Source organism: Lichtheimia ornata, assembly GCF_029851405.1.
Source record: "Lichtheimia ornata isolate CBS 291.66 chromosome Unknown scaffold00005, whole genome shotgun sequence".
NCBI lineage: Eukaryota > Fungi > Mucoromycota > Mucoromycetes > Mucorales > Lichtheimiaceae > Lichtheimia > Lichtheimia ornata.
This window is the reverse complement of record NW_026695325.1, coordinates 632,640-658,333: the sequence shown is the minus strand read 5'-3', so window position 1 is coordinate 658,333 and position 25,694 is coordinate 632,640. Positions and strand designations below refer to the sequence as shown.

General features: G+C 43.0%; 11 protein-coding genes across 11 annotated transcripts; 7 read left to right on the top strand and 4 right to left on the bottom strand.

Moving 5' to 3' along the window:
• Positions 1–812: 812 nt before the first annotated feature.
• Positions 813–2,615, top strand: O0I10_002032 (uncharacterized protein; the record flags this gene model as incomplete). The annotated part of the gene is made up of 8 exons (XM_058482120.1): positions 813–874; positions 950–1,049; positions 1,438–1,557; positions 1,618–1,761; positions 1,830–1,952; positions 2,011–2,341; positions 2,409–2,542; positions 2,604–2,615. 8 exons carry the CDS (start codon positions 813–815, stop codon positions 2,613–2,615), a joined length of 1,026 nt encoding a protein of 341 aa, XP_058347251.1.
• A 1,227-nt stretch (positions 2,616–3,842) lies between these two features.
• Positions 3,843–5,410, top strand: O0I10_002031 (uncharacterized protein; the record flags this gene model as incomplete). The annotated part of the gene is made up of 2 exons (XM_058482119.1): positions 3,843–4,866; positions 4,932–5,410. The coding sequence occupies 2 exons, from the start codon at positions 3,843–3,845 to the stop codon at positions 5,408–5,410; spliced, it is 1,503 nt and encodes a 500-aa protein (XP_058347250.1).
• Positions 5,411–5,704: 294 nt separating this feature from the next.
• O0I10_002030 (uncharacterized protein) lies at positions 5,705–6,262 on the top strand (the record flags this gene model as incomplete). The annotated part of the gene is made up of 1 exon (XM_058482118.1): positions 5,705–6,262. The coding sequence occupies one exon, from the start codon at positions 5,705–5,707 to the stop codon at positions 6,260–6,262; it is 558 nt and encodes a 185-aa protein (XP_058347249.1).
• Positions 6,263–6,308: 46 nt separating this feature from the next.
• On the top strand, positions 6,309–9,585 carry O0I10_002029 (uncharacterized protein; the record flags this gene model as incomplete). Its single annotated transcript, XM_058482117.1, has 11 exons — positions 6,309–6,429; positions 6,491–7,059; positions 7,115–7,378; positions 7,441–7,663; positions 7,720–7,848; positions 7,903–8,157; positions 8,217–8,316; positions 8,376–8,581; positions 8,640–8,839; positions 8,905–9,000; positions 9,052–9,585. 11 exons carry the CDS (start codon positions 6,309–6,311, stop codon positions 9,583–9,585), a joined length of 2,697 nt encoding a protein of 898 aa, XP_058347248.1.
• Positions 9,586–9,760: 175 nt separating this feature from the next.
• Positions 9,761–10,916, top strand: O0I10_002028 (uncharacterized protein; the record flags this gene model as incomplete). Its single annotated transcript, XM_058482116.1, has 4 exons — positions 9,761–10,079; positions 10,136–10,177; positions 10,245–10,267; positions 10,329–10,916. 4 exons carry the CDS (start codon positions 9,761–9,763, stop codon positions 10,914–10,916), a joined length of 972 nt encoding a protein of 323 aa, XP_058347247.1.
• A 546-nt stretch (positions 10,917–11,462) lies between these two features.
• Positions 11,463–13,107, top strand: O0I10_002027 (uncharacterized protein; the record flags this gene model as incomplete). The annotated part of the gene is made up of 6 exons (XM_058482115.1): positions 11,463–11,608; positions 11,666–11,715; positions 11,779–11,850; positions 11,907–12,676; positions 12,742–12,909; positions 12,973–13,107. 6 exons carry the CDS (start codon positions 11,463–11,465, stop codon positions 13,105–13,107), a joined length of 1,341 nt encoding a protein of 446 aa, XP_058347246.1.
• A 247-nt stretch (positions 13,108–13,354) lies between these two features.
• O0I10_002026 (uncharacterized protein) lies at positions 13,355–13,766 on the bottom strand (the record flags this gene model as incomplete). The annotated part of the gene is made up of 2 exons (XM_058482114.1): positions 13,355–13,418; positions 13,477–13,766. 2 exons carry the CDS (start codon positions 13,764–13,766, stop codon positions 13,355–13,357), a joined length of 354 nt encoding a protein of 117 aa, XP_058347245.1.
• A 1,895-nt stretch (positions 13,767–15,661) lies between these two features.
• On the top strand, positions 15,662–16,523 carry O0I10_002025 (uncharacterized protein; the record flags this gene model as incomplete). The annotated part of the gene is made up of 3 exons (XM_058482113.1): positions 15,662–15,748; positions 15,818–15,971; positions 16,063–16,523. 3 exons carry the CDS (start codon positions 15,662–15,664, stop codon positions 16,521–16,523), a joined length of 702 nt encoding a protein of 233 aa, XP_058347244.1.
• Positions 16,524–16,612: 89 nt separating this feature from the next.
• Positions 16,613–22,615, bottom strand: O0I10_002024 (uncharacterized protein; the record flags this gene model as incomplete). The annotated part of the gene is made up of 33 exons (XM_058482112.1): positions 16,613–17,348; positions 17,409–17,438; positions 17,498–17,757; positions 17,837–17,931; positions 17,988–18,088; positions 18,148–18,311; positions 18,381–18,431; positions 18,491–18,523; positions 18,587–18,801; positions 18,861–18,960; positions 19,017–19,175; positions 19,232–19,323; positions 19,373–19,468; positions 19,538–19,653; positions 19,722–19,802; positions 19,862–20,033; positions 20,095–20,137; positions 20,205–20,230; positions 20,306–20,374; positions 20,433–20,518; positions 20,581–20,663; positions 20,722–20,770; positions 20,834–20,942; positions 21,006–21,090; positions 21,156–21,224; positions 21,293–21,377; positions 21,436–21,499; positions 21,563–21,821; positions 21,897–21,964; positions 22,032–22,070; positions 22,128–22,269; positions 22,322–22,514; positions 22,572–22,615. 33 exons carry the CDS (start codon positions 22,613–22,615, stop codon positions 16,613–16,615), a joined length of 4,014 nt encoding a protein of 1,337 aa, XP_058347243.1.
• Positions 22,616–22,952: 337 nt separating this feature from the next.
• On the bottom strand, positions 22,953–23,848 carry O0I10_002023 (uncharacterized protein; the record flags this gene model as incomplete). The annotated part of the gene is made up of 3 exons (XM_058482111.1): positions 22,953–23,602; positions 23,664–23,708; positions 23,773–23,848. 3 exons carry the CDS (start codon positions 23,846–23,848, stop codon positions 22,953–22,955), a joined length of 771 nt encoding a protein of 256 aa, XP_058347242.1.
• A 1,110-nt stretch (positions 23,849–24,958) lies between these two features.
• Positions 24,959–25,628, bottom strand: O0I10_002022 (uncharacterized protein; the record flags this gene model as incomplete). The annotated part of the gene is made up of 2 exons (XM_058482110.1): positions 24,959–25,356; positions 25,436–25,628. 2 exons carry the CDS (start codon positions 25,626–25,628, stop codon positions 24,959–24,961), a joined length of 591 nt encoding a protein of 196 aa, XP_058347241.1.
• Positions 25,629–25,694: the final 66 nt, after the last annotated feature.

The following is a 25,694-nucleotide window of genomic DNA, read 5'->3' as shown; positions in this document are numbered from 1 at the left end:
GCAAAGTGGGACTTTTATTCATCAAGGACATCGATCATACTATAAAGGATGCTTGGGACTGGATTGAGTAACAAAGGCGGTGCTTGAGAGTAAATGACATCGGCACTCTTGCTTTTCGTTTTTATGCTACCCTACGTTTGATGATACAACAGCAGGTACATATGCCCAATGTTACGATTGTTCTGTTGACTTGGCTTGTATGATAGACGGCAAGGTCGAGCTCAAGTTGCTAACTCACTTGACGTTTAATTTGGTACGATTACATCATAGCTTCGGTTCTCAGCAACCCACAACAAGGTCTTAGTGTATATGTATGGAAAAGGCAAGTGCAGTGAAAAAAAACCACAACAATGAAAAATGGTTTATTGTATGTATGCTAATAATGAATGATGCTATTATCGTAATCTTATCACAAACATAGCCGGAGGATGCCGATCATATGGTTCCCATGGATAATGGAGAAGATGGTAAGGGAAGAAGAAGAAGACTTTAACAATGCATGGAACGGCATCAACAACAATAGTGAGAATGGCTTGAGATCCGCTGTATTTTGCTTGAAGAGAGAATACAATTGAGCATCTTTAATAGCAAAGCATAGATCTACTCGATGTTAATGAGATTGATCACTGTGTACATGTATTAGTGACTATCATAGGGCCAATGCCACATCAAACAAGGAATCACCTTGAAATCTTCAATGCTGAGAATGGGATCCAGATTGACAGCGCGGCCGAATGTAAAAATTCTCTGTGTTTTTGGGTGGCTGGACTGATTCCTCCTCTTTCTCGTGTCGATACTTTGTATAATTCAACATGGCCCACGCTAACGTCTGGAACTCCCGTCCCCGCCAATACGGCAAGGGCTCTCGTCAATGGTATGTGTACCTTCTAATCGCCATGGAGTAACAAGGTTCAGATTGGCTCATGACTCCATTCCAATGTGAATACAGCCGCGTCTGCGCCCACACCGCTGCCTTGATCCGCAAGTACAACCTCAACATTTGCCGTCAATGCTTCCGTGAATACGCCAACGATATTGGTTTCCACAAGGTAGGTGTGGTTTGACAAGATATGAGTGTCTTTATACTTATATTGTTGCCGTTGCTATGTAGTACCGTTAAAGGGAATCAAGACACATCCGTGGATCTACAGCAGAGAATATGATTTTGTCTCTTGTTCGAACAATAAATCATTCCTGTTAAAGTAACAAGGGATGAGCGTTTGCGTAAAGGGGAGTTGGGCCAAGGAGTTATATGGATAAGCAAAATAGGGAGGGATCACGGTATTCATTCTCTTTTATAACGGCTCGTGCGCCTTTGTCTATTGTTATCCAGTCTCTTTTCTTCACTTGTGTTTTCTGCAACCATCCTCTTTCCACTCATTGTGTCTCATCCGTTCCATTCCTTTTGCATCACCAACATCATCATCCATTGCATAGACAGCATTCATTTCTGATCAATCACTCATTCCAATCACTCGTATCGAAGCTCCAATGACATACAATCTATCCCACGTTACAAGCAATCCAATCGTACTAAGCTCGGCAGTGTTGGCTTCTGTAAAGTCCTAGCAATGATAAAGAAAGATACTGGACATCACCAACACCTTTTCCATGTAGATCGGTTGGCTTGTTACATTCATTGGTGCATGCTTTGCACAAATCCATGGTGCCAGTTGGTGGATCATTGTATACGAACTTTGCCTGCTCATTGCAATTTACGTGGTACTCGCAAAATTATTGTTTCGCCATTATCAACTCGTGGTATAGTATTCGTCCTTGAAGGTTTCTTTAGCCACGCAATGGCATGCTGATCCTTTATCTATTTACAGCTACTTACGCTGCTTGCCATCAGTATTGCCATGCTCACTCTCTTGATTGAAATGTTTTTGAATCGTGGTGGGACCAGCTCAAAGGCTGCTGCTGCTGGCGCATGTGTCTTGGTCATTATGCAGGTACCATGGTTGCACAATCATAACGAAGGAACCATATCCAACTAAGTAATTTAAATAGTACATGTGGGTGTTTATCTTTGGCAGCACTGAGCAATCATCAGTACATGGTACCGTATACGGCTTACAACCTCCAATGGCTAGCCACGTACATCTTGGTAATGATATGCACCAGCAGCATCAATATCAGCGTCACATCCATCACCAATCTTCAGCCTCTGCAATCACTGCCAGCGCCGTCTCTGTTCCAGTTTCACCTCAATCTCCACAACTCCAAGAGAAACAGGAAACAGTATCATTGCAACGCGCTAAAAGTGCATCTGCGCCTGTACAACATGCCGCTACACCTAAAGCTGCCGTTGCAAAAGATGAAGTAAAGGCCCTGCATACGTGTAAGTAATCAGCGAGCACATCAAGAAAAGATAATTGGATTCCCAACCAAACTTCACGCCCTTGTAGATCGTGCAAACCCAAATGACCCTAACGAATTATCGTTCGAGAAGGATGAATTAATTGAGATCCTCGACCGACGAGGCAATTGGTGGCAGGCAAAGAAGCATAATGGTGCTATTGGTATTGTGCCGAGCAATTATGTATGTCGCATATGTTCATATATGATATATCATCCCTACGTTTACTAATCTTGCTATATAGTTCACCCCATAAGCTCTCCTCCTTACTGCTTTTATACAACGCAAGGGAGAGAAATTTGACGGCAAATGTCATCTTCCCTTTTTTATATATCCCGTTTCCAGTAGCTATTAGTATTACCTTAGTATTATCCAAATCTGCATACATTATACAAGCTATTGTTTAATACGTTGTGTTTTTCTTATTGGCATCAGCGGGTCTGTGAAAAGGAGTAGTAGTATAGAGCGTCACCAAGATTTCCATCTCAGTAATTAATACGTATGCTGTAATTTGTTGGAGTAGATGGTGCTGTTGGATGAGGCCAATGACCTTACCGTATGCTACATTGTTGCTTCACGTGGATGAATGGTATCGAATACTATAGCTTTTCAAGGTAATAGAAACAGCTAATCACGTGTTCCAACGCTTCTTGTGGGTATAAAGTGTGATCAGCTTGCCAAATGGTTGATGACAGCACCATCGCGATGGACGCATTTATCATCAAAAGTGGCATTTGCTCACACCACTCGATACCAGCAATCAGCAACCAAGGATCCTAATCAGTATTATCTTGTATCTAATAAGCAACAATGGCTATGACTACATGCTGATTAGGCCAGGCTGCTATACTTCTTCACGCGTTGTTATGTCTCGTGTAGCCCACAATTCATAATTAATTCCCCAGAACTTGGGATTTCACATGATGTGAGCACAGCTGCTGCTGTATTACATTTCATCTTTATAGGATGTGAGTGACATTAGGATTTTCTCGACTTGTCATTATATGAAAGAGAAGAATGTCTATGTATTGCAATAGGTGGATGTTTATGAAACTGATGTCAAAGCGTTAAACTCATCCTAGCGGTGCCCAAACATGCAGCAAGCGATTATCCATATTAACATGGCTGGAAGACTGTCAAGATTTGCCCGCCCTTTTCCGAATGCATAAACCTTTTGTCGTGCAAGTCACCATGGCAACCTTTATTGATTTACATTGGCTATAGTAGTAGTGGTTGTGTGTACTATCAACATGCAATGGGGTAATTATCATAAGTAAATGAGATACTATAATGCTATAGAAAGCTTATTCGATATACCTTTTTCATCGGCACCATTAGGAGGGGGGGGGCTTTTGAGGTAATCCAAGTTGATACTGTTATGGAAAGTGGGCTCTGACCAACGTTGCATCTTCCATATAAAGACTACTGCCTTGGACGCTTTCATTTCCCACAGCAACTTACCACTTGTCTTTCCACTTTCCCAATGGAGTCATCATCAATACCAGAGGAGACAACAACACCACCACCTGCTCGTTTCAACTTTCAACACTTTGACCAAGAATCCGACTTTGGTATCGAGAATGAGAATGGGGAGCGAGTCCGTAAACGCAAACGACCAGGACGAAAGCCCAATCCACCGAGCATTCAAGAACGACGAGCACAGAATCGAGCAGCACAACGGGCATTTCGTGAGCGAGAGCAACAAAGACGACAAGAGAAGGAGCGAGAATCACAAAGACATGTTGAAGAACTTGCTTATTTACGGCGACGACTTGCCGAAGTGCAATATGAAGCCAATTATCTACGTGGATGTGTGTTACTCCTTTCGTTGACGAGTCTTGTTGAACGTGGCTCAGTACCACACATTTGGACGGATACTCGATTATTCCCTCTTCCTTGGGCTGATACGCCACCGCCACAGCCTGTGGATGACATTCATACGGTGCCTGCTATCCTCAATACTGTTCTCGGCAAAGATAGCAACATTCTTCAGTTTCAAGAAGCGCTGGTCGCAGCTCGATGCACTGGATGGGAATTGCCTGATCAAATTGCTGAAGTATTGAACAACTTTGAACCACACGCTCCCAGTAATGATCATGATGATACAACTACTCCTACTGAACCTGCCATTTCATTATCTTTATCTTCTGCTGCACCCAATGTCCCTCCTCCTACAACATCCTCTTCTTCCTCTTCCTCTTCTTCTTCTTCTTCAACAACACCACCACCACCATCTTCATCATCTCCTTCAACAAATGAACCCAAAAATCAGAATCCACAAGATGAATCTATTCAAGATTTACCCGTTCCTTCAGCAGGCCCTGAATCTATGGTTAGCTCATTCACTGCTACAAAACCAGTTGTTGGCACCGTACACAATTCTCCAACCCTGAAAACACCAAGCGACCTCGCCCATATGCCATCTCTTCAGGCACTTCATATATTGCGCTTGCAATTAAAATGCTCAAGTATCCTAGGCGACAAGACAAGATTTGCATTCACACCCAGTAAGTATAATAATACAAAAGCATCTTGATCACGTGTTCGTTTGTTGACAATCCCTTCACATCAGCTGCATTACAACGACTGATTCCTCACGACGTACGCATCGACTATATCCCATTAGCCTCATTACGTGATCGCATGATTCTATTCCAAGGACTCTATGATGCTGATGAATGCTTCGAACTCTTATCAACCAAGACCATGTTTATCGGTGGAGAAGAACGTGATAGTAGGAATTGGGTATTGCATCCATCCTTTTCAGAAAAGTATTGGTTCCTATCGCATCAATTGGTGGATCATCATTCGGGTGAATGTGGCCTGATTCCTGAAATCATCGAGACAATCCTAGCAGCTCAACGCCAAAAGGAGGAGAAACTCAAAAAGCTTAAAGAGCAAAACGTGGATAAGGAGGGAGATGAGCAGCATCAGCCATCACACACCATGCCAGCAAATAGCGACAATTCCGAACCTTTGCCATCGATTACACGTGAAGGAGGTTATAGGTTACGTTCACCTAGCATATTCAAAATACATAACATTTCATAGCATTATGTCAATTGTTGGAAAAGTTGTACCATATTCATGTTCTCCTTGATACTCTCATTACTGCATTGTTCGTTGCTGGATTTGTTTGAAAAGTACAGTAAACCCCATGTAAATTCATTATTTGAAACACTCCGTGGCATTGATTGTTATCATCATTTTCTTTCCCGCTTCAATCCCTAATAATGAATGATAAAGAACAAAGCATGAATGATCCCACAAAAGAGAAACAATGGGATCCAGCTGAGGTAGTGTTAACAAGGATAGGATAGGATGGAAATGAGATGGCTCACAACAATGTCTGTCACCCAGCTACTCAAGATACTAAAGACTCGATTGGCTTATGCACGATTTAAAGTACAACATGGTATGATTGATAAAGATCTGGATCAAATTCAACATGCTGTTGATCGACGGCTACGAGTGGAAGCTCAACTTAAAGCTGTGTCTTATGAATTACCACCAACACCGCCCCGAACACAGCAACGATCCATTACAACACGACAACATCCACAACGACAAAGACATGAAGAAGAGATTGCAGCACAAAATCTTATGCTCATGTCTTCTCCTCAACGGCGTTCATACAATAGACCTCTTTCTCCTGATAATAGCCCTGTACTACCTTCATTTCAAGATGTGGTTGCCCAGGTGCCAGGATACGATGAAAAAAGCTTTCTCTTAGCCGAGTCTTTAAGATCTTCTACTGCTACACCACCTCCAGCTGCACCACCTTATGCACCTGATATGAGATCCCCTTATTTCCCTCCACCTGGTTGGTCTGGTGTATTACCCACTGTTACCCTGTCTCCCACATCGTCACCTGTGTCACACTCCAAAGCAAGTCGGAAATAAAATTTGGTTTTGACAACTTTGTTTCTTTACTATCTATTGCACAACTATGAGCTATCAGTCAGGACGCCACAATCGCCGAGGAGGAAATAGATCGGGTCATCGATCTCACGATCCAAGCATTGGATCTCGTCTACCGCAACAGATTCGTGAGGAACTCGAGGAAAAAGGTAAAAGAGCGACCACCATGAACTAGCTCAATGGATCGTTAACGATTGTGTTTTCTCTTAGAGCAAGACGATCGTCGTTTCCAGAAAAGGTTTGTCAACCGAGCAGCCAACCGCAAAGAGCTTCGAAAGCAAAAGCGACAAGAGAAAGGAAAGCGAAAGGCTATACAGCATGTGGAACAGCTCACCAAACGCCAAAAGACATCCAATAATACCCTGAGCAACAAGAAGAAATCCTCGCCATCCAACAATGATGCACCACCACAGCCTCCTGCTGATTCAAAGAAAAAGAAGAATGAGAAATTGAAGCCTGTCGACAATGATGAAGCCCTTAAACGACTATCAAAATCCAATCCCCAGCTTTATTCACTCTTGCAAGAGGAAGATTTGGTGAATGGAGAAGCCACGTCCAATACGAGATTCGAAGATGATGATCGTGATATTGCATATTGGGAAAAGAAGCTTGGCATGGATAAGAAGAAGACGAAAGGTTATGGCAAAGCCTTTGAAGAAGATGGTCTTTTGGATCTATTGGATGGCCTCGCTGCAGATGGAAGTGATGAAGACGAGAGCAACGAATCCTATCTCCGTAGAAAGCGACAAAAAGCAACAAGCGAAAAGGATGCAAAAAAGGTAATGGATGAGGAACAATGGCAAGATGTGGATTGCTTATACATTTTATGTGCAGAATGTGGATTCCTTATTCGACGGCTTAGAAGATGATGGATCTGAGGAGGAGATGGATGTGGATCAAGTAAATGAGGAGGAGGAGGAGGATGACGACGACGACGATGAATCGATCAGTGCAAGTGAAGATGATGACGAAGAACTCGGCGAGACAAGTGAGGAAGAAGATGAAAATGACGATGATGAGGATGAGAGCATGGAGGATGAAGAATCGGAAGACGACGCAACCAATGATCATGAATCCACCCCTGAAAAGAATGTCGAGGTAGATAATGGACATGTAAGAAGAATGAACGTGGTTACTAAAAATATTGCAACTTGATATAGCATGCGACAACCAAGGCCGAAGACAATGTAGACAAGCAACCACAACCACCCACCACCAACAAGTATGTGCCACCCCATCTTCGAAAGGCACCCACCACCAAGAGTGAACAACAAATCAAATTGCAACGAGTGCTTCAGGGTCAGTTGAACAGATTGAACGAAAGCAATATCGATGGTATTCTGCTGGAGATTGAGAAATGTTATGGCACTTACGCACGTCATGGTAAGCTTTTTTAATGCATTCTTCATATCAATCCACTCACTCATCGAAAATGATAGATGTCACATCCACTATCACCAACATCATCATCTACTCCATTGCCCAGAGAGGCAACTTGCTTGATTCCTTTGTCATACCATATGCTGCCCTTATTGGTGCCTTATACCGATTGATTGGTGTCGATTTTGGTATGGATGCTTTGTATATATACATTGATGGCATTGATCTCACCAAGTTTATAGCTGCTTATTTTGTCCAGACTCTTGTTGAAACCTTTGAGAAGGATTATGAAAACTGCAAAGATTCGATTGCGAGAGGAGAGGATTTGACGGAAGAGGGAGCAGTCGGTGCCAAGGAGACCAAGAATTTGCTCACACTTGCTATTGAGCTTTACAACTTCCAAGTGATTGCGTGCGTTCTGGTGTATGATATCATTCGTGTATTGATCACGGGGTTGAATGAATATGATGTGGAGCTGTTGATGAAAATTGTGACATGTAAGTGTTCAAAGAGTCAAAAGTGTTACCCACTTTCTCATACGCCTTTCTTTTTATAGCTGCTGGTTCACAGCTTCGAGCAGACGATCCTACTGCTTTGAAGGATATCATTGATGAGATTCAAAAAGAGACATCCAAAAGAGACGCAAAGACCATCACGTAAGTGTTGTGCATACATTCATTTATATCGTATGTATCATTGACTCATTTCACTCTAGCATGCGTCACAAATTCATGCTTGAAACGCTTTCCAATATCAAGAACAACAAGATTCGTAATGGACCAACATCGTCGGGTGCAGCGGATAAGGAGCTTGTATTGAAACTCAAAAAGTTCTTGAATGGTTTATCAAAGAAGAGAGCTACCCGAAGCACTGAAGCATTGCGTGTCAGCCTTGATGATATCCACAACATTGATACCAAAGGTAATGCAAACATGAACAACACCATGTCATGCGCTATTTGCTAATGTAAAGATAACAGGCAAATGGTGGTTGGTTGGTGCATCTTGGAAGGATAACATGGTTGGCAGCGAAAGCAAGAATCAGAGGAAGCAAGTCAAAATGGCGAGCGATTTACGGAAGGATCAATCTTTACATGACGCATTACTCAAATTGGCAAGAAAGCAAGGCATGAACACCGATGTTCGAAGAAGCATTTTTGTCACTATTATGAGCGCCGAGGTAATTTCATACATTGTGGGAGATTCAAGTGATCATATATTCAACATCCACTATCGATGAATTAGGATTACTTGGATGCTTTTGAAAAGCTTATGAAACTTGGTTTGTCCGAAGTCCAGCAACGAGAAATTGCGCGTGTGTTGCTCCAATGTACAGGCAATGTAAGTATCCCCCTTTTTCAAGCGATATCTTTTATTGACTTTATTATATAGGAGAAAACATTCAATCCGTTCTATATGCATGTGGGAAAACGATTCTGTGGTTACAGTCATTCTTTCAAGGTCACTTTCCAATATTGTCTATGGGATTTCCTTAGGGAATGTGGTGAGCGTGAAGTTGGTGGTCTGGAGCGAGCCATGACAGAGTCCTTAGACACTGGTGGTTCAAGCAAGGTTCGAGTGGGACGTATCTTGAATGTGGCCAAATTCTATGCCAGCCTTGTGGCAACGGATGCATTGTCCTTGAGCATATTAAGGAGTATCAATTTCATGACGCTTGGTGACAATGGACGACTATGGCTGGAATTATTCTTTGTACATCTCTTTTTACAACTCAAGGATGGTGGTGCAACAGCTGTGGGTGGCGTGTTTGCCAAAATCTCAGAGATGCGAACGTTGGCTCAAGGCTGCATGTTCTTTTTACAAGAAACGGTTATCCGAGCACCAAATTCTGGATTGAATGATACAGAGATGGATATTGTACGCTCTAGTTGTAAAATAGCAAAGACTGTATTGAGTGGCAAATGATTACTGTAATAAACTCTTAATGCTACATAATCTAATCAAAGCTCTTGGAATGGCATGCCAACAATGACATCATGTGGTAGAAAGTGATTGCCAAGGCACAGCATGTTGAAAGAAAGACGAGTAACACAAATAAAGTTACATCAAGGGGTACGAAGCTGCTGCCGGGGACTTGGACATGTCACTGCCATTATCCTTGTATGTTTTGCTACTGCCACTCATCGTGGTAACGGTTGACGGGACGATACGCCTTGTGTTGCTTTATGTTCACGCTCTCGGTCTCGCATGGATCTTGCTTGATTCTCCAAGTACGGGTGATGGCGACAGTCTTTACAAGTTGCGGCATGTACTCTTCAATCTCGAGATTCCTCCAAGGACGCTATGGTTCAACATGGGCTACTGGGAAGGGACGACACAAACGTATAGCGAAGCATGTGCTCGATTAGTGGAAAAGGTTGTAACGAGTATGCAGCTAAAAAGGAACACGCGTATTTTGGGTAAGGAGGATATGACACATGCATACACAACACGAGCTAAATCGATTACATAATAGACGTCGGTTATGGATGTGGTGATTCATGCTTTCTACTTGCTGGTAACACATGGGTTGAGTGATTTGTATATGTGAGCATCATGTTGATTATCATTTATCTTTGTTTTAGACCAATACAATTGTCAAGTGGTGGTAAGGATTGAGATCATTGCTTTGTACCTGTGATAGTGTCATATTGAATGCAGATGAATAGGGCGTGACCAATGAATCCGAACAATGGAAAATATCCTGCTCACGTTTGGCGACACAATACCCACAATTGGAAGATCGTATTCAACTCATTGAAGGTTCAGCCACTGATATCCATGACCTTTTCAAAGACGAAGCGTTGTTTGATCATGTCATCAGCATTGATTCTGCTTATCATTATGCTACACGGTGGGATTTTTTCGAGGCCGCATTATCCCGGCTTGTCCCAGGCGGTAGTATTGGCTTGTACGACTTGGCGGCGACACAATTGGCCGACAGCAATGCCATCCTCAAGTATGCTTGTCAACATGTATTGGGAATACCTCCAGCCAACCTGGTGACAATGAACGAATATAAGGAACGCATGGTTGCTATGGGTTACACGGATGTCCATATGAAAGCTTTGGATCAAGATCATATCTTTGGAGGATTGAGTAGATTCATTGAACGGCAATACGAGCAAGCAGCAAGATGGGATGTGCTACCTCCTGTGGGAAATCGTGTATTCCTTCGAATAACAATGTGGCTATTTGGATTCATGGCAAGGAAGAAATGGCTTCAACCCATAATAGTTCGAGCAAGAAAAGCATAACAATAAAATGGTTTGTGGGGTATACATTCATTTGTTTAAGGAAAGACATGGAGAAAGGGCAACGCACATGTGAGTGAAAAAGGCTATGACGGGTCCAACCGGGGATTCATTTCCGACGCGCCTGAAAATGCGGATAAACTTTTCTTCAGCGATCAATGAGGACCCCTTTAAGGGAGCGCTTGACAATAGCCATTCCCATAAGAGTACAATGTGGGGAGGGGATTACCATTGCCCATAAGTGATAATGATTGATGTAAAGGTTGCTTAAGATAATATAATCAATGCCATAGTCATATACCATTGGTGCCATTTTATTTCTCTTTCTTTTATGATGTAAAGACTTTTTTCACATACGGATGAAGCCGGTGAATCCGCATCCCGCTCGTGACTCCTTGTGGTCTTCCGCCGCGTGCGTGGTCAACTGGAAACCCCGGCTCTTTTTCTTACGAAACAGCCTTTTCAACCTTTCTTCTTCTTTACACATTAAGCTGGCTTCAATCCCAGTCGTCATTTAACGCCCCTCTCTTTACATTGCCATCTTTCAACATGCAGTCTTCTCGTATTGCCATGCGCTCTCTTTCCGGTTCTACCCGCCGTATTACCGCTGCTTCTATGGTACGCGGTCTCCGTCAAGCAAGAAACTTGCACGTTCAAGCACCAGCTGCCATGTACATGCGCTCGGATCGCTTAAGGTAAGGTTCACTTGGGTTCATATGCATAATGATGACACGTGGCTGATATTGCTATAGTCAACACCCTCTTAGCTTTGGTGTCTCCCGTACTCAAGTTAGACATTATGGTAAGATATTGGGAATATGGGAGAGCTATTATGGGGTATACTAAACCATCATTATGTATATAGCTGATAAGGTGATCAAGGTCCCACAAATGGCCGAATCTATCTCTGAAGGCACTCTCAAGCAATGGGTCAAACGTAAGAAGAAGAAGGGGGAATATGGATATATAAAGTATGCTCATGGTGAATAATAGAGGTTGGCGAGTTTGTCCAACAAGATGAGGAAGTTGCCACTATTGAAACTGACAAGGTGGATGTCACTGTCAACTCTCCTGCTTCTGGTACCATCATTGAAGTCTATGCTCAAGAAGAAGACAACGTCGCTGTTGGTGCTGATTTCTTCAAGCTTGAATTGGGTGATGCTCCAAAGGAAGGTGCTGCCAAACCTGCTCCCAAGGAAGAACCCAAGCCTGCTGAAGAGAAGCCTGTTGCTGAAGAAAAGCCTGCTGCTCAAGAAAAGCCTGCCGAACCTACTCCTGCACCCGCTGCTGCTGCTCCTCCCACACCTGCTGCTGCTCCTTCAAGCACACCTGCACCTGAAGAACCTGCAAAGAAGACCTTGGGTAACCGTACTGAAAACCGTGTGAAAATGAACCGCATGCGTGCTCGTATTGCTGAGCGTCTTAAGCAATCTCAAGAAACCGCTGCTGCTCTTACCACCTTCAACGAAATCGATATGACCAACCTTATGAACTTGCGTAAGGAATACAAGGATGCTGTTGTCAAGAAGCATGGTGTCAAGTTTGGTTTCATGTCTGCTTTCGTCAAGGCATCAGCTGTTTGTCTTGAAGAATTGCCTGCTGTCAACGCATACATTGAGGAGAATGAGATCGTTTACCACGACTATGTCGATATCAGCGTTGCTGTGTCTACCCCCAAGGGTCTTGTTACTCCCGTCCTTCGCAACGTTGAGGATATGAGCTTCATTGATATTGAAAAGAACATTGCTGGTCTTAGCACCAAGGTAAAGTGGGAATGGAAAAAGATGGACAATGGGACATTCTTGTGTAACACGCAACCTTTTATTAGGCACGTGATAACAAGATTACCATCGAAGACTTGACCGGTGGTACCTTCACTATCTCAAATGGTGGTGTCTTTGGTTCGCTCATGGGTACTCCCATCATCAACATGCCCCAAACCGCCATTCTTGGTATGCACGCTATCAAGGAAAGACCCGTTGCTGTCAATGGCAAGGTAAGAAAAACAACTTGTAGGAGGCTCTTGGTCGATGACAGAATGCTTATGTAATATCAATAGGTTGAAATCCGCCCTATGATGTATGTCGCTCTCACTTACGATCACCGTCTTGTTGATGGTCGTGAAGCCGTTACCTTCCTTGTAAGACTCAAGGAGATGGTTGAAGATCCCAGACGCTTCTTGCTCGGTGTCTAAGAACCTGATTCATTACTCCCCTCTTTTTGTTTGTCCTCATTCACGTTCTTGTATTTAACAACATTAAAGCAAACCATACACACATTCTTGCTCATCACAACAAAAAACTGCTTGCAAATGATATAAACCTTGCTGAGTATAGGAAATAGATTGATGTATAGAGAGCCCCTTTATTATATATGTTGTAGACTGGGAGAGAGTATTCATACTACAATGTTCTTGTTGACTCGTATAAATTTCGGTAGAATTAGGCAAGGTGGTAACCTGCAGCAACAACGGCCATAGCAACGGGGAGAATACCAGCCAAGTGACTATGAAACATGCGATTGAGTATTGCCGGTATACATTTATCCTTCGTTTAACACATACCTGGATGCACCCGAGTTGTCATTGTTGTCGTTATTGTTATCATTTCCAGTGTTGCCAGTGGGTGCACCAGTGACGGTGGATGTCTCAGTGACAGTTTCGGTGTAGGTAACGGTAACAGTGGAGGTGCCACCTGTTGGATACACACCACCAGGAGGTGGTTGTTGACCAGGAGGTGGATTGACGCCGCCGTAAGAATCACAATCACCCTCGTCATCATGGTAATGTCCGCCAGCAAGCACCAAGCTAACCATAAATGCCAAAGCGATAAAGAAAGCGTATGTCTTGGTCATCATTGTCTTTGAATGTATTGATAGATTTTCTAGTTGATGATATTACCCTGCATTTTTTGTGCTTGCCTCTTTATATCTTTTCCAATTGTGCGGCCCAACAAGCCGACCGTATCATTCTACCAACGTTGTCATAACGATGACGATGGTCTCGTTGCAAATAAAATGGAAACGGAAGAGCAAAGAAAAAACACATACACCATAAGCTGGTCCAAAAATCGGTTCAAGCATTTGTCATGTGGATAACGACCATGCATGGTTATATTGCTATTGCTGTAAGGTCTCATGTTTGTTTCGTAGCATCAATCAATGTAAATGCCACAACTCGACTCTCATTTTCAATTACTCTTTTACACTTAAGCTATGGTCATCCCATTACCAAACCCAACGTAGGAGCTTAACTATGAGCAATATCGTTTGTTACTGCCACGAGGTATCATGCGAGTCACTACAGAGGATTGGTACGCCAAAATAGGACCTGCTAGATGATATCATGCAGCCAAGGACGCAATCTCAAATGCAGGCATATACAGCGCTCACCTGATGCAGTTTACAATGCCGGTCTATGTCAAACTAGATACGATCTGTAAAAGTTACTGCTATACGCAGAGTCGCTTGAATCGCACATTGAACTGATATCCAAAGACTACTACGCGCACAAAATCAATGCAATGGCGAATTTCATGCAGGCACATGAAAGCTGTGCATATAGCATACACATAGCTGAATCAATTACTTCGAATGCGACTGCTGAATACGTCATACAGTAAGAGGATCTCCTCGCCTTATGGATAAGAGATCTTACAGGGAGTTGCCTACAACACAATGAAGCTCACTAAAGGGGGGGACATTTGCTGAGTTACCATAATCGATAGTGGGCATTAACAAAATCATTGGCTGTCGCTGTTCGAGTGCCTTTGGTAAGAGAAAAACCTATACCTCTCGATCTGACATCTGACAGGCGTCTATTAAGCCGAATGCACAACATCTCGAGCCTAGAAGCGATCATTTGCATAAGAAAATTTTAACGCGGGTCTTCATGTGCATTCCCAATACCTTCATCTTGCAACGCCATGTCAGCTTCTAGAACGAAGAATGGATGGCCACTGTTATTGTCGCGCACAACATCATGAAGGATGAGCGGCGTTGCTGAGTCTAGTGCTTGGGACCCGGAAAAAGAAGGGTGTTAGAATCAAGGCATCGTGTTGTGCCTCTTTGGATCAGCCAATTACTGTAAGAGGATCATGTTGGATCACAAGGTAGAAAATCTGTGATATGGTTTCCATGGCCATTGTGTAAACATGCATGATGGTGATCATTCAAGATCTTGCCAGTAGCCTAGCAACGCGAGACTTTTTCTGCTCCGTCAAATGCGTTGTCATGGGTAACCACCGACTTGGAAAAAGTTTTTTTCTTTTTCAAAAACCGCTACGCGAAACTATAAATGAAGTGCGTGAGCTCTGCTCTCCTTGTTTTTTCTTTGTTCTCTTGTCTCGCATTCTTTTATGCTCACTTGGTAAGTTGTTGATCCCTTCCTTCCCATACTCTTCCCTTCCCTTTATTCTCTTTCCTTGTTGGATATGATGATTCTGGCATTTGGCTTTAGTTTTTCGTAAACGATGATGAAAAACAACTAGCTACCTTACAAACAACTGCTGATACCCAACTTTTCATTCACTTCTTCCCTTTCATTCCTTATAACAATGGAAGACGTGATGACTCATGTATTGCTCTGGTTTATAGATATCAGCAACCTTTTGCTTTATCAAGGAAAGCTTTTCATCCCCCCATACCCATATAAACTTTACATAATAAACACACTTCTTTGAAATCTATTTTTACTGCTGCTCTTTCTTGTTCTTTTCTATCTAAGCCACATATAGTGGTTGCATCTTGTTATGGAACGTTTTCTGGGATGGGCTTCACGTATGTCTTCGTCTAGTAAACCGCTATTGCATTACCACGATGTTGTCATTCGACAGCATGTAAGTAGAGTGTATGTGTGTCAAGGCCATTTTTTATTCAAAGGCTTAGTTGTATGTATCTACTTTAAGGACTATGATACCCTGGCCGATCACTGTTGGCTGAACGATGCCATTCTCGACTTCCACATGGAGTACCTCGATCGCAATGTGATTAGCAGTGACAGCAAACTCAAAATACTACTTCTGCGGCCTGGTATGGTCGAGTTGATTGTGCATATCCAAGGCAAGATTGAAGGGAAATGAGGGTGGGAAGCTTGGGATAGGATAGTGCTACCATGTGATGGGAAACCTGACAACAATTCACCTATCATTAGATCCAACGTACTTATCATCAGCACTTCCTCGTGATCTCGACAAGGCAGATGCGATCTTTATACCCATCAATGACTCTCGTCCTTTGGCAGCATACAGTGGATCACATTGGTCGCTCATGGTCTTCCTTCGTCGCTTCAACGCCTTCTTTTACTATGACAGCATGGGACAATCGAATGGACGGGAAGCACAACTCACAAGAGCACAATTGACACCTCTTCTTGGTTTACAGCACTCGCCTGCTTTCGTACCAGTGGAAACACCCCAACAGAACAATAGTGCAGATTGTGGTGTGTACGTTATTGCAATCACGGATAATCTTGTTCAACGGCTATTACAAACAGGAGGAAATGTCCCACCAGAGCGTCTCACGCGCATCACCAAAAAGGATATCCGAGTCAAGCACATACGTAAAGACTTACGACAGCTGATCCGCAGTATGCAACAACAACAACAACAATGAACATTGACAACAGCCCTCACAATAGCTAGTACACAATTGTATTTAGAACTACCACCCCTACAAGGCATTTGTAATAGGAGTTATCATCATCAATCGGGTTGTGTGGAAGGTACAATGGTAGCGTTTTCATCTAGCCGTCGTGTTGGAATACTATTACTACGATTACTTTTTTGCTTTGATGCTTGTTGTTGTTGTTGGTGCGTTGTGTTGTCATTCTTGGCTGTGGTGCTAGCGATCATACGACCTATAGCGGAAGTTGGAAGAGGAACCATTCGTGACAATGATGATGTCGATGTCGAGACATTTATGGACCTTGTTGTGGTATCAGGATTTCGTTGAGAATTGAGCGTGCGATATGCATAGTCACCAATGCTATCCCAAAATGCATAACGTGTTGGATTTCGTGGCTGTGGTTGATCCTCAATATTGAACACTGGCACTCGTTCATCGATACCCTCATCCAACAACGAAGGACCATCCGACAAGACAATCGTATTTGCGGGTGTCGATATTTCTGTTGACGCCTTATTTTCAGCTTCTTTCATTATCTCGTCAATAAATTGTTGCCAGTCTTCGTCATGATCTGAAAGAGGATCTTCAGCCGGGATAGAATGCCATGGTGTTGTTGGTTGTTGTGGTGATGATTGCGGGATATCAATACTCGTTGTTGCTAGCATTGGCGTAAGAGCTATACTTAGGTCATCCATCAGGCTATCCCATTCATAGAGCAGCTCTTCTTGTGTCGGTTTTGGTGTTGCGATTGGCGTGTCATCCAATTGGATAATCGTGGGCTCAACTTTGAATTTGCAGCAGCTATGTTTGCAACTAAAGAGATCCATGAATCAATGAACAATATCCAATAAAGATTGATGATACCCTACTTACGTTTCTTTGTTGCGGCATTTGTGCTTGCACCTATAGTTGGATAAGGGTTAACATCGCCATGATAGGGCTAAGGCTCCATTTTTGCTTACTCTTGTGGTTCTTTTCCTTTCCTGCGTCGAGAAGATCGTGCCTTTTCCTTCCCCTTCGTAGTGGTAGCGGTATCAGAGACTTTGTTGTTCGCGTTCTTGCTGTTTCCAGGAGCCGCTGTCAAGGTCGAATCACCATTCTCTCGTGACACGGGTGGCGTGTTGCCAGCAGAGAGGTTAAGCCATGTATCCGAATCGAAGCTGATATCATCAAAGAAGGGCACATCAACTCCAATGAGATTCTCCGTGGTAACAACGTGCTGCTAATAGGACAAGATATTAATTCCAACGAGCTTTCATCCAAGTAAACATCATCAGCGAGAAGAGAAAGTGACTACTTACATCATCTTTTGGCTGCATTGCCATTTGAACACCATTGGAGGGTGCTTCGCTTGTAGATCCATCAATGAGCAAAGTCCTTGAGATATCCAATCCAACTTGAAAAGTACAACCATGAGCGCTTTATCTTTGCCCATTGTCCTTGTAAACTTACCATAGCCCTCGCTTTGCACATAGCAGGTGATCTTTGTCGGTTGAGAACATCTCTCAGTGCTTATGTAGAAACGTTGACTCTTTTCTTGAAGCTTCTGAACGCTATCATTCCCTCTCAGTATTGTGTTGTTTGATCAATCAGAGCAAACATGAGCACTTACGATATGCGTCTGAAATCGAGTAATTGATGCTGATCCGTCTCCGTCCACACTTGTGCATAGCATCCTTTCCCGAATCTTCGATAAGGAATGGTCTTGCTGTTGGAAACCGAAACATCAAGCTGCAATGTCACTCGTTTGTTGTGGGCTTTGTTCTTGCTATCAATCTATAACAATTCAAAAGACTACAACGTGAGATACCATATCATTAGGGTTTTTGGGAACGAGAAACTCACAGCTTGCATAACCAAGTCGAACATTGGCAAAGTATCCACAGCATCCTTGATCTGGTATGTTCTTAAAATTAGCTCACGTGCTTATCCAAGACAACTAATTCATCATGTACCTGATTTCCAAAGGGAGGATTGCGGTGAAGGATCTGCCAGTGAAAAATGAGCAAAGCTTTTTAGCAACAACATGTGACACCGTATCGCGCACTTACCAATTCAATACGGCCTGCATCCAACTGCCGAAGATGCTCAAAACTCGTAACACCCGCTTTGACAAGGGACGTCGACATTTGCTTGCCTATCTTATCAATCTGCCTGGTCACATACGACGAGCTGGGCCACATTTTAGCCTGGAGACTTTGGTGTAATCCAAGTGCATGTTTCAGCTTGATGGCATCTTTCTCATGAATGCTGCAGTCAATGATACCTGGTGTTCATAGCCATATTAACGTCATATACTATAAGCTTGAATGCGAATCTACTTACATTTTGTAATACGTGATGCTTGATGCAATATTTGCACGCTCGATACGGCGAGATTGCTCCCGACTGATGTGTTATACAAAGAAATATCGCCAAAGACACACTAGAAGATATAGCATGTGTCAGCATGCTTAAATACAACCAATGAATGCAGCTTACTTGGATGACCAAGAATATCTTGTCAGCTATAGAAGACACCTTTCCAGTGGTAGTAGGGAAACGAATATTGGGATTCTTTTGGAGCGAGTTGAGAAACGGCTTCTCTCCGGTAGTAAACCTCATGGAAGCGAATTCTTCAGCATGTGACACCAATTCGAGCTATACAATGGCTATATGTGAGCCTCATATTAGAGCACAATGATATGTATCCTTACCACGTCCCGTACTGAGCTGCATGAGCTTGACGCCATGATGGTCTTCATCGTATTGTACTTTATATAATACTTGTCCATTGCATCGCCATACGCTTTGAATAAATGAGTAACCAATCCAGCGGCTATTTGTGAATCACATACCTGTGGCGTTATAGCTGTTGGAAGCTTGTCCAGGGTTTCTTCGTTTCCCAACCAGATTGGTTTCCACCAAATCATCAAAGCACTTTTGGCCAATAACTATTAAGGGGATTATCAGCACATCCAATCATCAGGCACTTTTACCAATCCACTCTCCTCCATTATTACCTTGCAAGATCTCTTCTGCTGCCGCTGCTGCTGATCCCCGGATGGATGATGTATTATGGATGTTGTAGTGATTCGGATTCTTTTGTACTCGCACATGAAGAAACGTAGACCGCAACCTTAGTGGACATTGAGGAATACCATATATTAGTAAAACGCGTGGATGTATTACAGCTTCCCGTATTACCATTTGCTTTGGGACTCGTTGTCGCTTATTGTTCCGAGGCAAATCTCACTCATCAAATGCTCGATCAGGTTAAGATGTAGACTAGTGAGAAGGTATTAGTAGTCGAGAAAGATGAATGTAATGTCGAATGATTGGCTTACCAGCTTTCGATAGGTGCTGTACCATCAACGATAGTCTTATAACGCTCTTCCTTTTCGGCTGTTGTCATGATCACCGCACAACCAGCATCCTCCATACCAGGTCTACCGGCACGACCAATCATTTGTAAAAGCTCGATATCAGAATAATCCACCATAGAACCGTTTTGATAACCTAATCCAACAATACATGAGCCTTTTCCCCTCGACATCATGGCATACTTCAAGGCACTTACATTTTGTCGATTTGATAATGACAAGATAAGTAGGCAGGTTGACCTAGACATTGAGCGAGAAAAAGTGAGCAACGAATCTTCAAGAATGAAAACAATACAAGGACACCTACTCCCAAAGCCAATGTCGACGTTGTTGCTGGATGTTGCGCACATAGAAGAAAGGAAATCATCAATCTCTGGAAGACATAGCAACGAGACAATAATCACCAACCTACAACCCGGATACGCCTATCTGTGAATTGTCCTTCCACCGCAGCTCGATCTTTTGCATCCAATCCAGCTAAGAGTACAATGGCACGTTAGCAATGCATCATCGTAAGTACTACGTGTATGCTTACCATGATGATATCCAATACCACGTTTGAAGAGCTCCTTTAGCTTTTTGTCCTTGACATCAACGGTATCTGGTCTATAGGCATTGGAACTACGTTGGATGCAAATGTATGTGAGAAAATGTGTTCAAACTTTATCCCTTGTAAAACTTACCCCAAAGTCGCAATGGATTTGCTATCCATCAATTTGCAAAGCGTCTCACAAGCTCCCTGGGCGGATTTGCGTGTCGAGCAAAACTACATATGGCTTGTTAGGAATGGATGTAATTAAAAACCTCCGTGTCAAAAACCTTACAATCAATACCGGCTTGTCATTGCTGTGGTTTTCAATCATCTCCAATAGCCTAGATACGATGTCAGCCCATGCATAGAATTTCACGTGATCCTTCAGCAAGCAGTAAACTCACTTCCAATCGAGCCTTTTATCGAACACGAACATGTTGTCGCCGCTGAATGGAAAGCCGTAGACGATCCTTTCAAGTTTCACTGGCCTGAATTCTTCCGAGAAGGTGAGAGCTATTTTATACAATGTTAGCCAACACTCTGCCAGAACATGGATACCATCAGCCCACTGCTTACCCTCGCCCTGAAGCCATTCTGCAATATCATTCACATTTGGCACCGTTGCTGATATGGCAAGAAATCGAATATTGTGCTGCATGGTCTAAAATCATCACCATCATCATGAGAGATCACACCTTCTACAAATCACAATCTCCTAATGCTTACCTTCATACGACTCACGCATGCTTCAAGAACGGCACCACGATCTTCGTTGAGGATATGGACTTCATCGATCTATATAATAAATAACCAGGAGAATGAATATGGCACAAGTTGAAGATATGACTCGTTCATTGATTTACCACAAATAGCTTTATCAAGCTCATGAGTTGCTTGTGGTCTTTCCAGCGTCGTGTCATTGAATCCCATTTTTCGGGTGTCGTTACACTAGGATGCAAGTTGAAGGTTAAGCTCCTGGATAGCAGATAGATGAATACAAACGTACATGATCGTGCTACTTTTGATGGCACTCACAGTAGCGAAATCTGTGTCACCGGTATACTCCTTGCCTTTAAAACCAACAATGATGATGAGTGACTATAAATGGCATATACCCCGATACAACCACTTACATGTCGCTCCAAGGCATTTGAACTTTTGAGACCATTCTTTTGCTTTTTGCGAGCACAAGGCTTTGGTTGGCGCCATGTATATGATCTTCCCCTCGCTTTTGACAGAGGACAGTACGCGTATCATTGCGAGCTCAATCAACGCCGTCTTGCCTGATCCAGTGGGTGCTGGCGAAACAAATATGGATAAGCAACTTTGTGAGACAAATACAGCGTTTGGATACTTGCCTGAAATGACCATGTTGGTATCTGTGTATAGAGCCTACATATGACAAGGGAAAAAGGAAGATGATGAGAAATCAATCACGTGGACTTGATCAACCTTGTGTGAACTTACTTGATCGAAGCAGGATGATTGCATCGCATTGAAAAATTTAAACTTGAAGACATTTCGATATGGTAAGCCTATGTGAAACAAAGGGGTCAACATGCACCGCTTCCTTTTCTCTCCTACGCATCAAAAAACACGTACCAATCTCGTTGGGCGAACGCAGCTGTACACCATTGGATCCTAATAGCATGCCTTTATCAGTATACGTTGCATCCAATGCCGCCATATCCGATATACCTAGTTGTCGTTGTTGTCGTTGTTGTTGTTGCTGATAGGATGATGCTATTGATTGAGTAAGCGGTGCAATTGATTGTGTCATTGGTGATCGATGATGTTGCGCACTTGGCTGAGCAGGCGGTTGCGTGCTGAATGACCGAAACTACAAGATTTGTCAACGACGCATCGAGATCCAAGTTTGATGGTATTCATACCTGGTGGAGTGCATCCATGGAGCTTGACGCCTTGTTTTCATCATTACTGATAAGCGCTTCTTCCTCATCCAACCAACGACTGATAGCATTTTCATTGTCAACTCCAAGAGGTGCTGAAGAGCCAATCACAGGCATTGGATGACTTGTGCTAAGATTCTCCAAGGAGGTACCCAACGGCAACCTAGTAGGACACCTTTTGATTGGATACCTGTTACATTCGAGTGTTCTTTTATAAGCATAACACACTTACCATTCGTGTTGATACGTGTATCTTGCCTTCTTTCTTGGTTGCATGGCGTGAATAGATCTATCGTTCAATCAAAGGGGCAACGCCAAATGAGCGCGTTTGACATTTTGACATGGAGTGGGAATGGAATACCTGGCAAATGTATCCAAGGCAGATCCACCAATGACTCGACGTGAATGTTGTTACAACAGAGAGGAAGAAGCTGATGTTATCTTTTGAAAGATTGGAAACAAAGAAAGATAAAGACGTTGCACGTGAAGAAAAGCAAAATGAACAATGAGCCTCCGCTGCTGCATAAAAGTGGACGAGTGTAACACAACGCTTTTTTTATTGAATGAATGAAGAAATGCATTATTAGCAGTAAACAAAGAAGTCATTCTTCTATTACATCTGGATGAGAGCAACGACACCAGCCATGGTAAAGCCTGCAATGGTAGCAAAGGAGGCAGGTGAAAAGTTGTTGGCAGCGCTATCTTGCGAAGAGCCAGATGCAGATGCTGAAGGTTTGCTTGCTGTCATTTCGCGAAGAGTTGTAGGCTTATGAGACATGCTGCTTTCGGGAGCAAGAGTGATAGGGCTAAATGTGAATCCATTGCTGCTCTTGCCACTAGCTGCGCTACTAGCTTTGCTCTTTTTGCCGCCAGCGGCATTGGTAGCTCCAGGTGGTGGTGCAGGCTTAGTGGTAGGAGCACCCATGTTGGTTGTAGTGGTTGTATCAGCACCAGGTGGTGGTGGAGGAGGTGCCTTATTATCCTTTGGAGGTTGTTGGGGTTCACCAGGTGGAGGTGGAGGAGCATTTGTATCACTAGGTGCTGGTGGAGCATCTGTATCTGTGGGGGAAGCTGATGAAGAAGACCAAGTCATATCATCACCCTTTGGAGGGTTGGCTTGTTCACCAGGGGGTGGTGCTGGCATACTTGTAGTATCATTAGGACCACCATTGTCAAACTCTGTTGTTGTCTTATCACCACCCTTTTCTTTGCTTGTGGTCGTTGGCATCTCACCAACACCAGTAGTGTCGGAGGCAGTGCCCTCTGCATGGAGCTCGTGTTACATACTTTGTCATGTATGAGGATCATCTATTGCAAAACTTACCATGTTCTCGGTATTCGGTCTTGGTCACAGTCTTATATTCGGTAACTATGGATCAACAAGAAGGATCATTAACGATACGCAATCTACGCGTGCATTTTATCTAACTTACCAGTTTTGGCATCAGCGGCCTGAGTAAAGGCGGCAAGTGTCAAGCAAACTGCAACATACAATAGTCCTGAGCGCATGGTTTGATATATATTATATTAGAGCTAGTAAGATAAATGAACGGCTTGATGTATATAAGGGTAAACGAAAGGAAGAGAAAAAAATTCACGTCCAAATGACAGTGCTCGCACCTCTTTTATAACTCGTGATTTAAATAATAGCTGTGGTGATTCACCATACCAAGGACAAAAACATTCCGTATAGCTGATCCCTCCGGCACAAAAGACAAATTATGGATACGGAGATTTGAAGCTGGTCTCGTTCATCGTCATATTGTTATTGTCGAGCAACATGACACGATCAAACAATGACGATAGTATATGAATTCGCAGTAACAAGTGGAGAAACAAAGAGAAGAACAATAGCCAACTTTGAAATGGCTTGTTACGAGGTGTGATTGAAAGGTTGCATACTCGGGATATTTTCCTTTCGCTTGCTACATACATCTTTTCAGAGTACATTTATAAAGGTTACGCTGATGATGGTGGTAATGCTGTTAGGTTGCCATGACGACACACGGCTACTCTCAAATATCATTTTCTTTTTCTCTTTGAAATGTATAATGTTATCGATGATAATCAGATCTTCAAAAGCACACCCTCGAAGTAACAAGGTAGGTGGCCGAGTATGTATCGTCATATCTCCAGCCCATTAGGAAAGGAGGTTGCTCGTACATAGCCATGAAGTATCATCATGTATCCAAAAAAACTTTTTGGAAGGATCGGGGTTCCATCAATGATTCGTGTCCCACTCGTAAAACACCACATGCACAAAGACAACTTGTGGTTTTGTTAGAGGTCCCCATACAATCCATCCTAGATGCCATCCAATGTTTCTAGAATACAACGTTATCCTCAACTACGATTAGCTACAACGGATGCATCATCGCATTGTTGTCATTGCAAGGTAGAATAAGGCATATAATAAAAAGACATGGGATCCGAATTTTTCTTTATCAAAAGCTGGGTATGAACAAAAGGCGCGCACAAAGCGACAATGGGGTTGCCACGTCTATCATCTAGAGAACCAATTACAGCCAGAGAAAAATAGATACACTCCTTTTATCGAATCTAATTGATGTCTTCAAGTTGATTAAACTAATATCCTTCCTACTTTTATAGCCTAACACCTTATTCCTTCTTGGCATGACCATCATCTGCTGCAGCTGTTGTCTCTGTAGATGATTCACTGCCACTGCTGCCACCGCCGAGCAAAGCAGCAAATGGACTCTCCACCTTGAAAGGACGCTTCAAATCTCCAACGGGTGCATCACCCCAAAGATGAATGAGAGCCACCTTGTGGGTCAACAGGTTCTTGATAGGCATGACGGATTGCAACACCAAGGGTTGGGTAAAGTTAAAGTACCAGTGCATAGCCGAGATCATCAAAATAGAAGTTCCAGTTTGCTTGATGAATTGTTGAAGTTGGGAGACATCATATTCCACATTGGTGGTTGTCACGCTCTCACTCTCACTTGGTTGAGGATTAGACATCGATGCTTGGGGCACATATCGCAAGGGTGTTCTATCTATGATATCGCATCCCCATTAATACCAATACCAATACCCATTTAAACATCATTGTCCTCACTGTAACACGATACATACCATTACGCTTCTTGATAAGACCAATGAGCATATACGCCATACCAATAACGAGGACTTGAGCACCGTAATAGCCAATACGAGCATACAACAAGGTGTTGGGATCATCCCAGTTGATTCTCTTGGCCATCTGCATCGAGACCAATAGGAATACGACGTTGAATATAGGAGACTTGATTATGCTTGGAGATCCCATCGTTGAATTGCGGCCGAGGTTTTGGATAAAAAAGAAGGGAGAGAAATCGATTGTAGCGCCAACAGG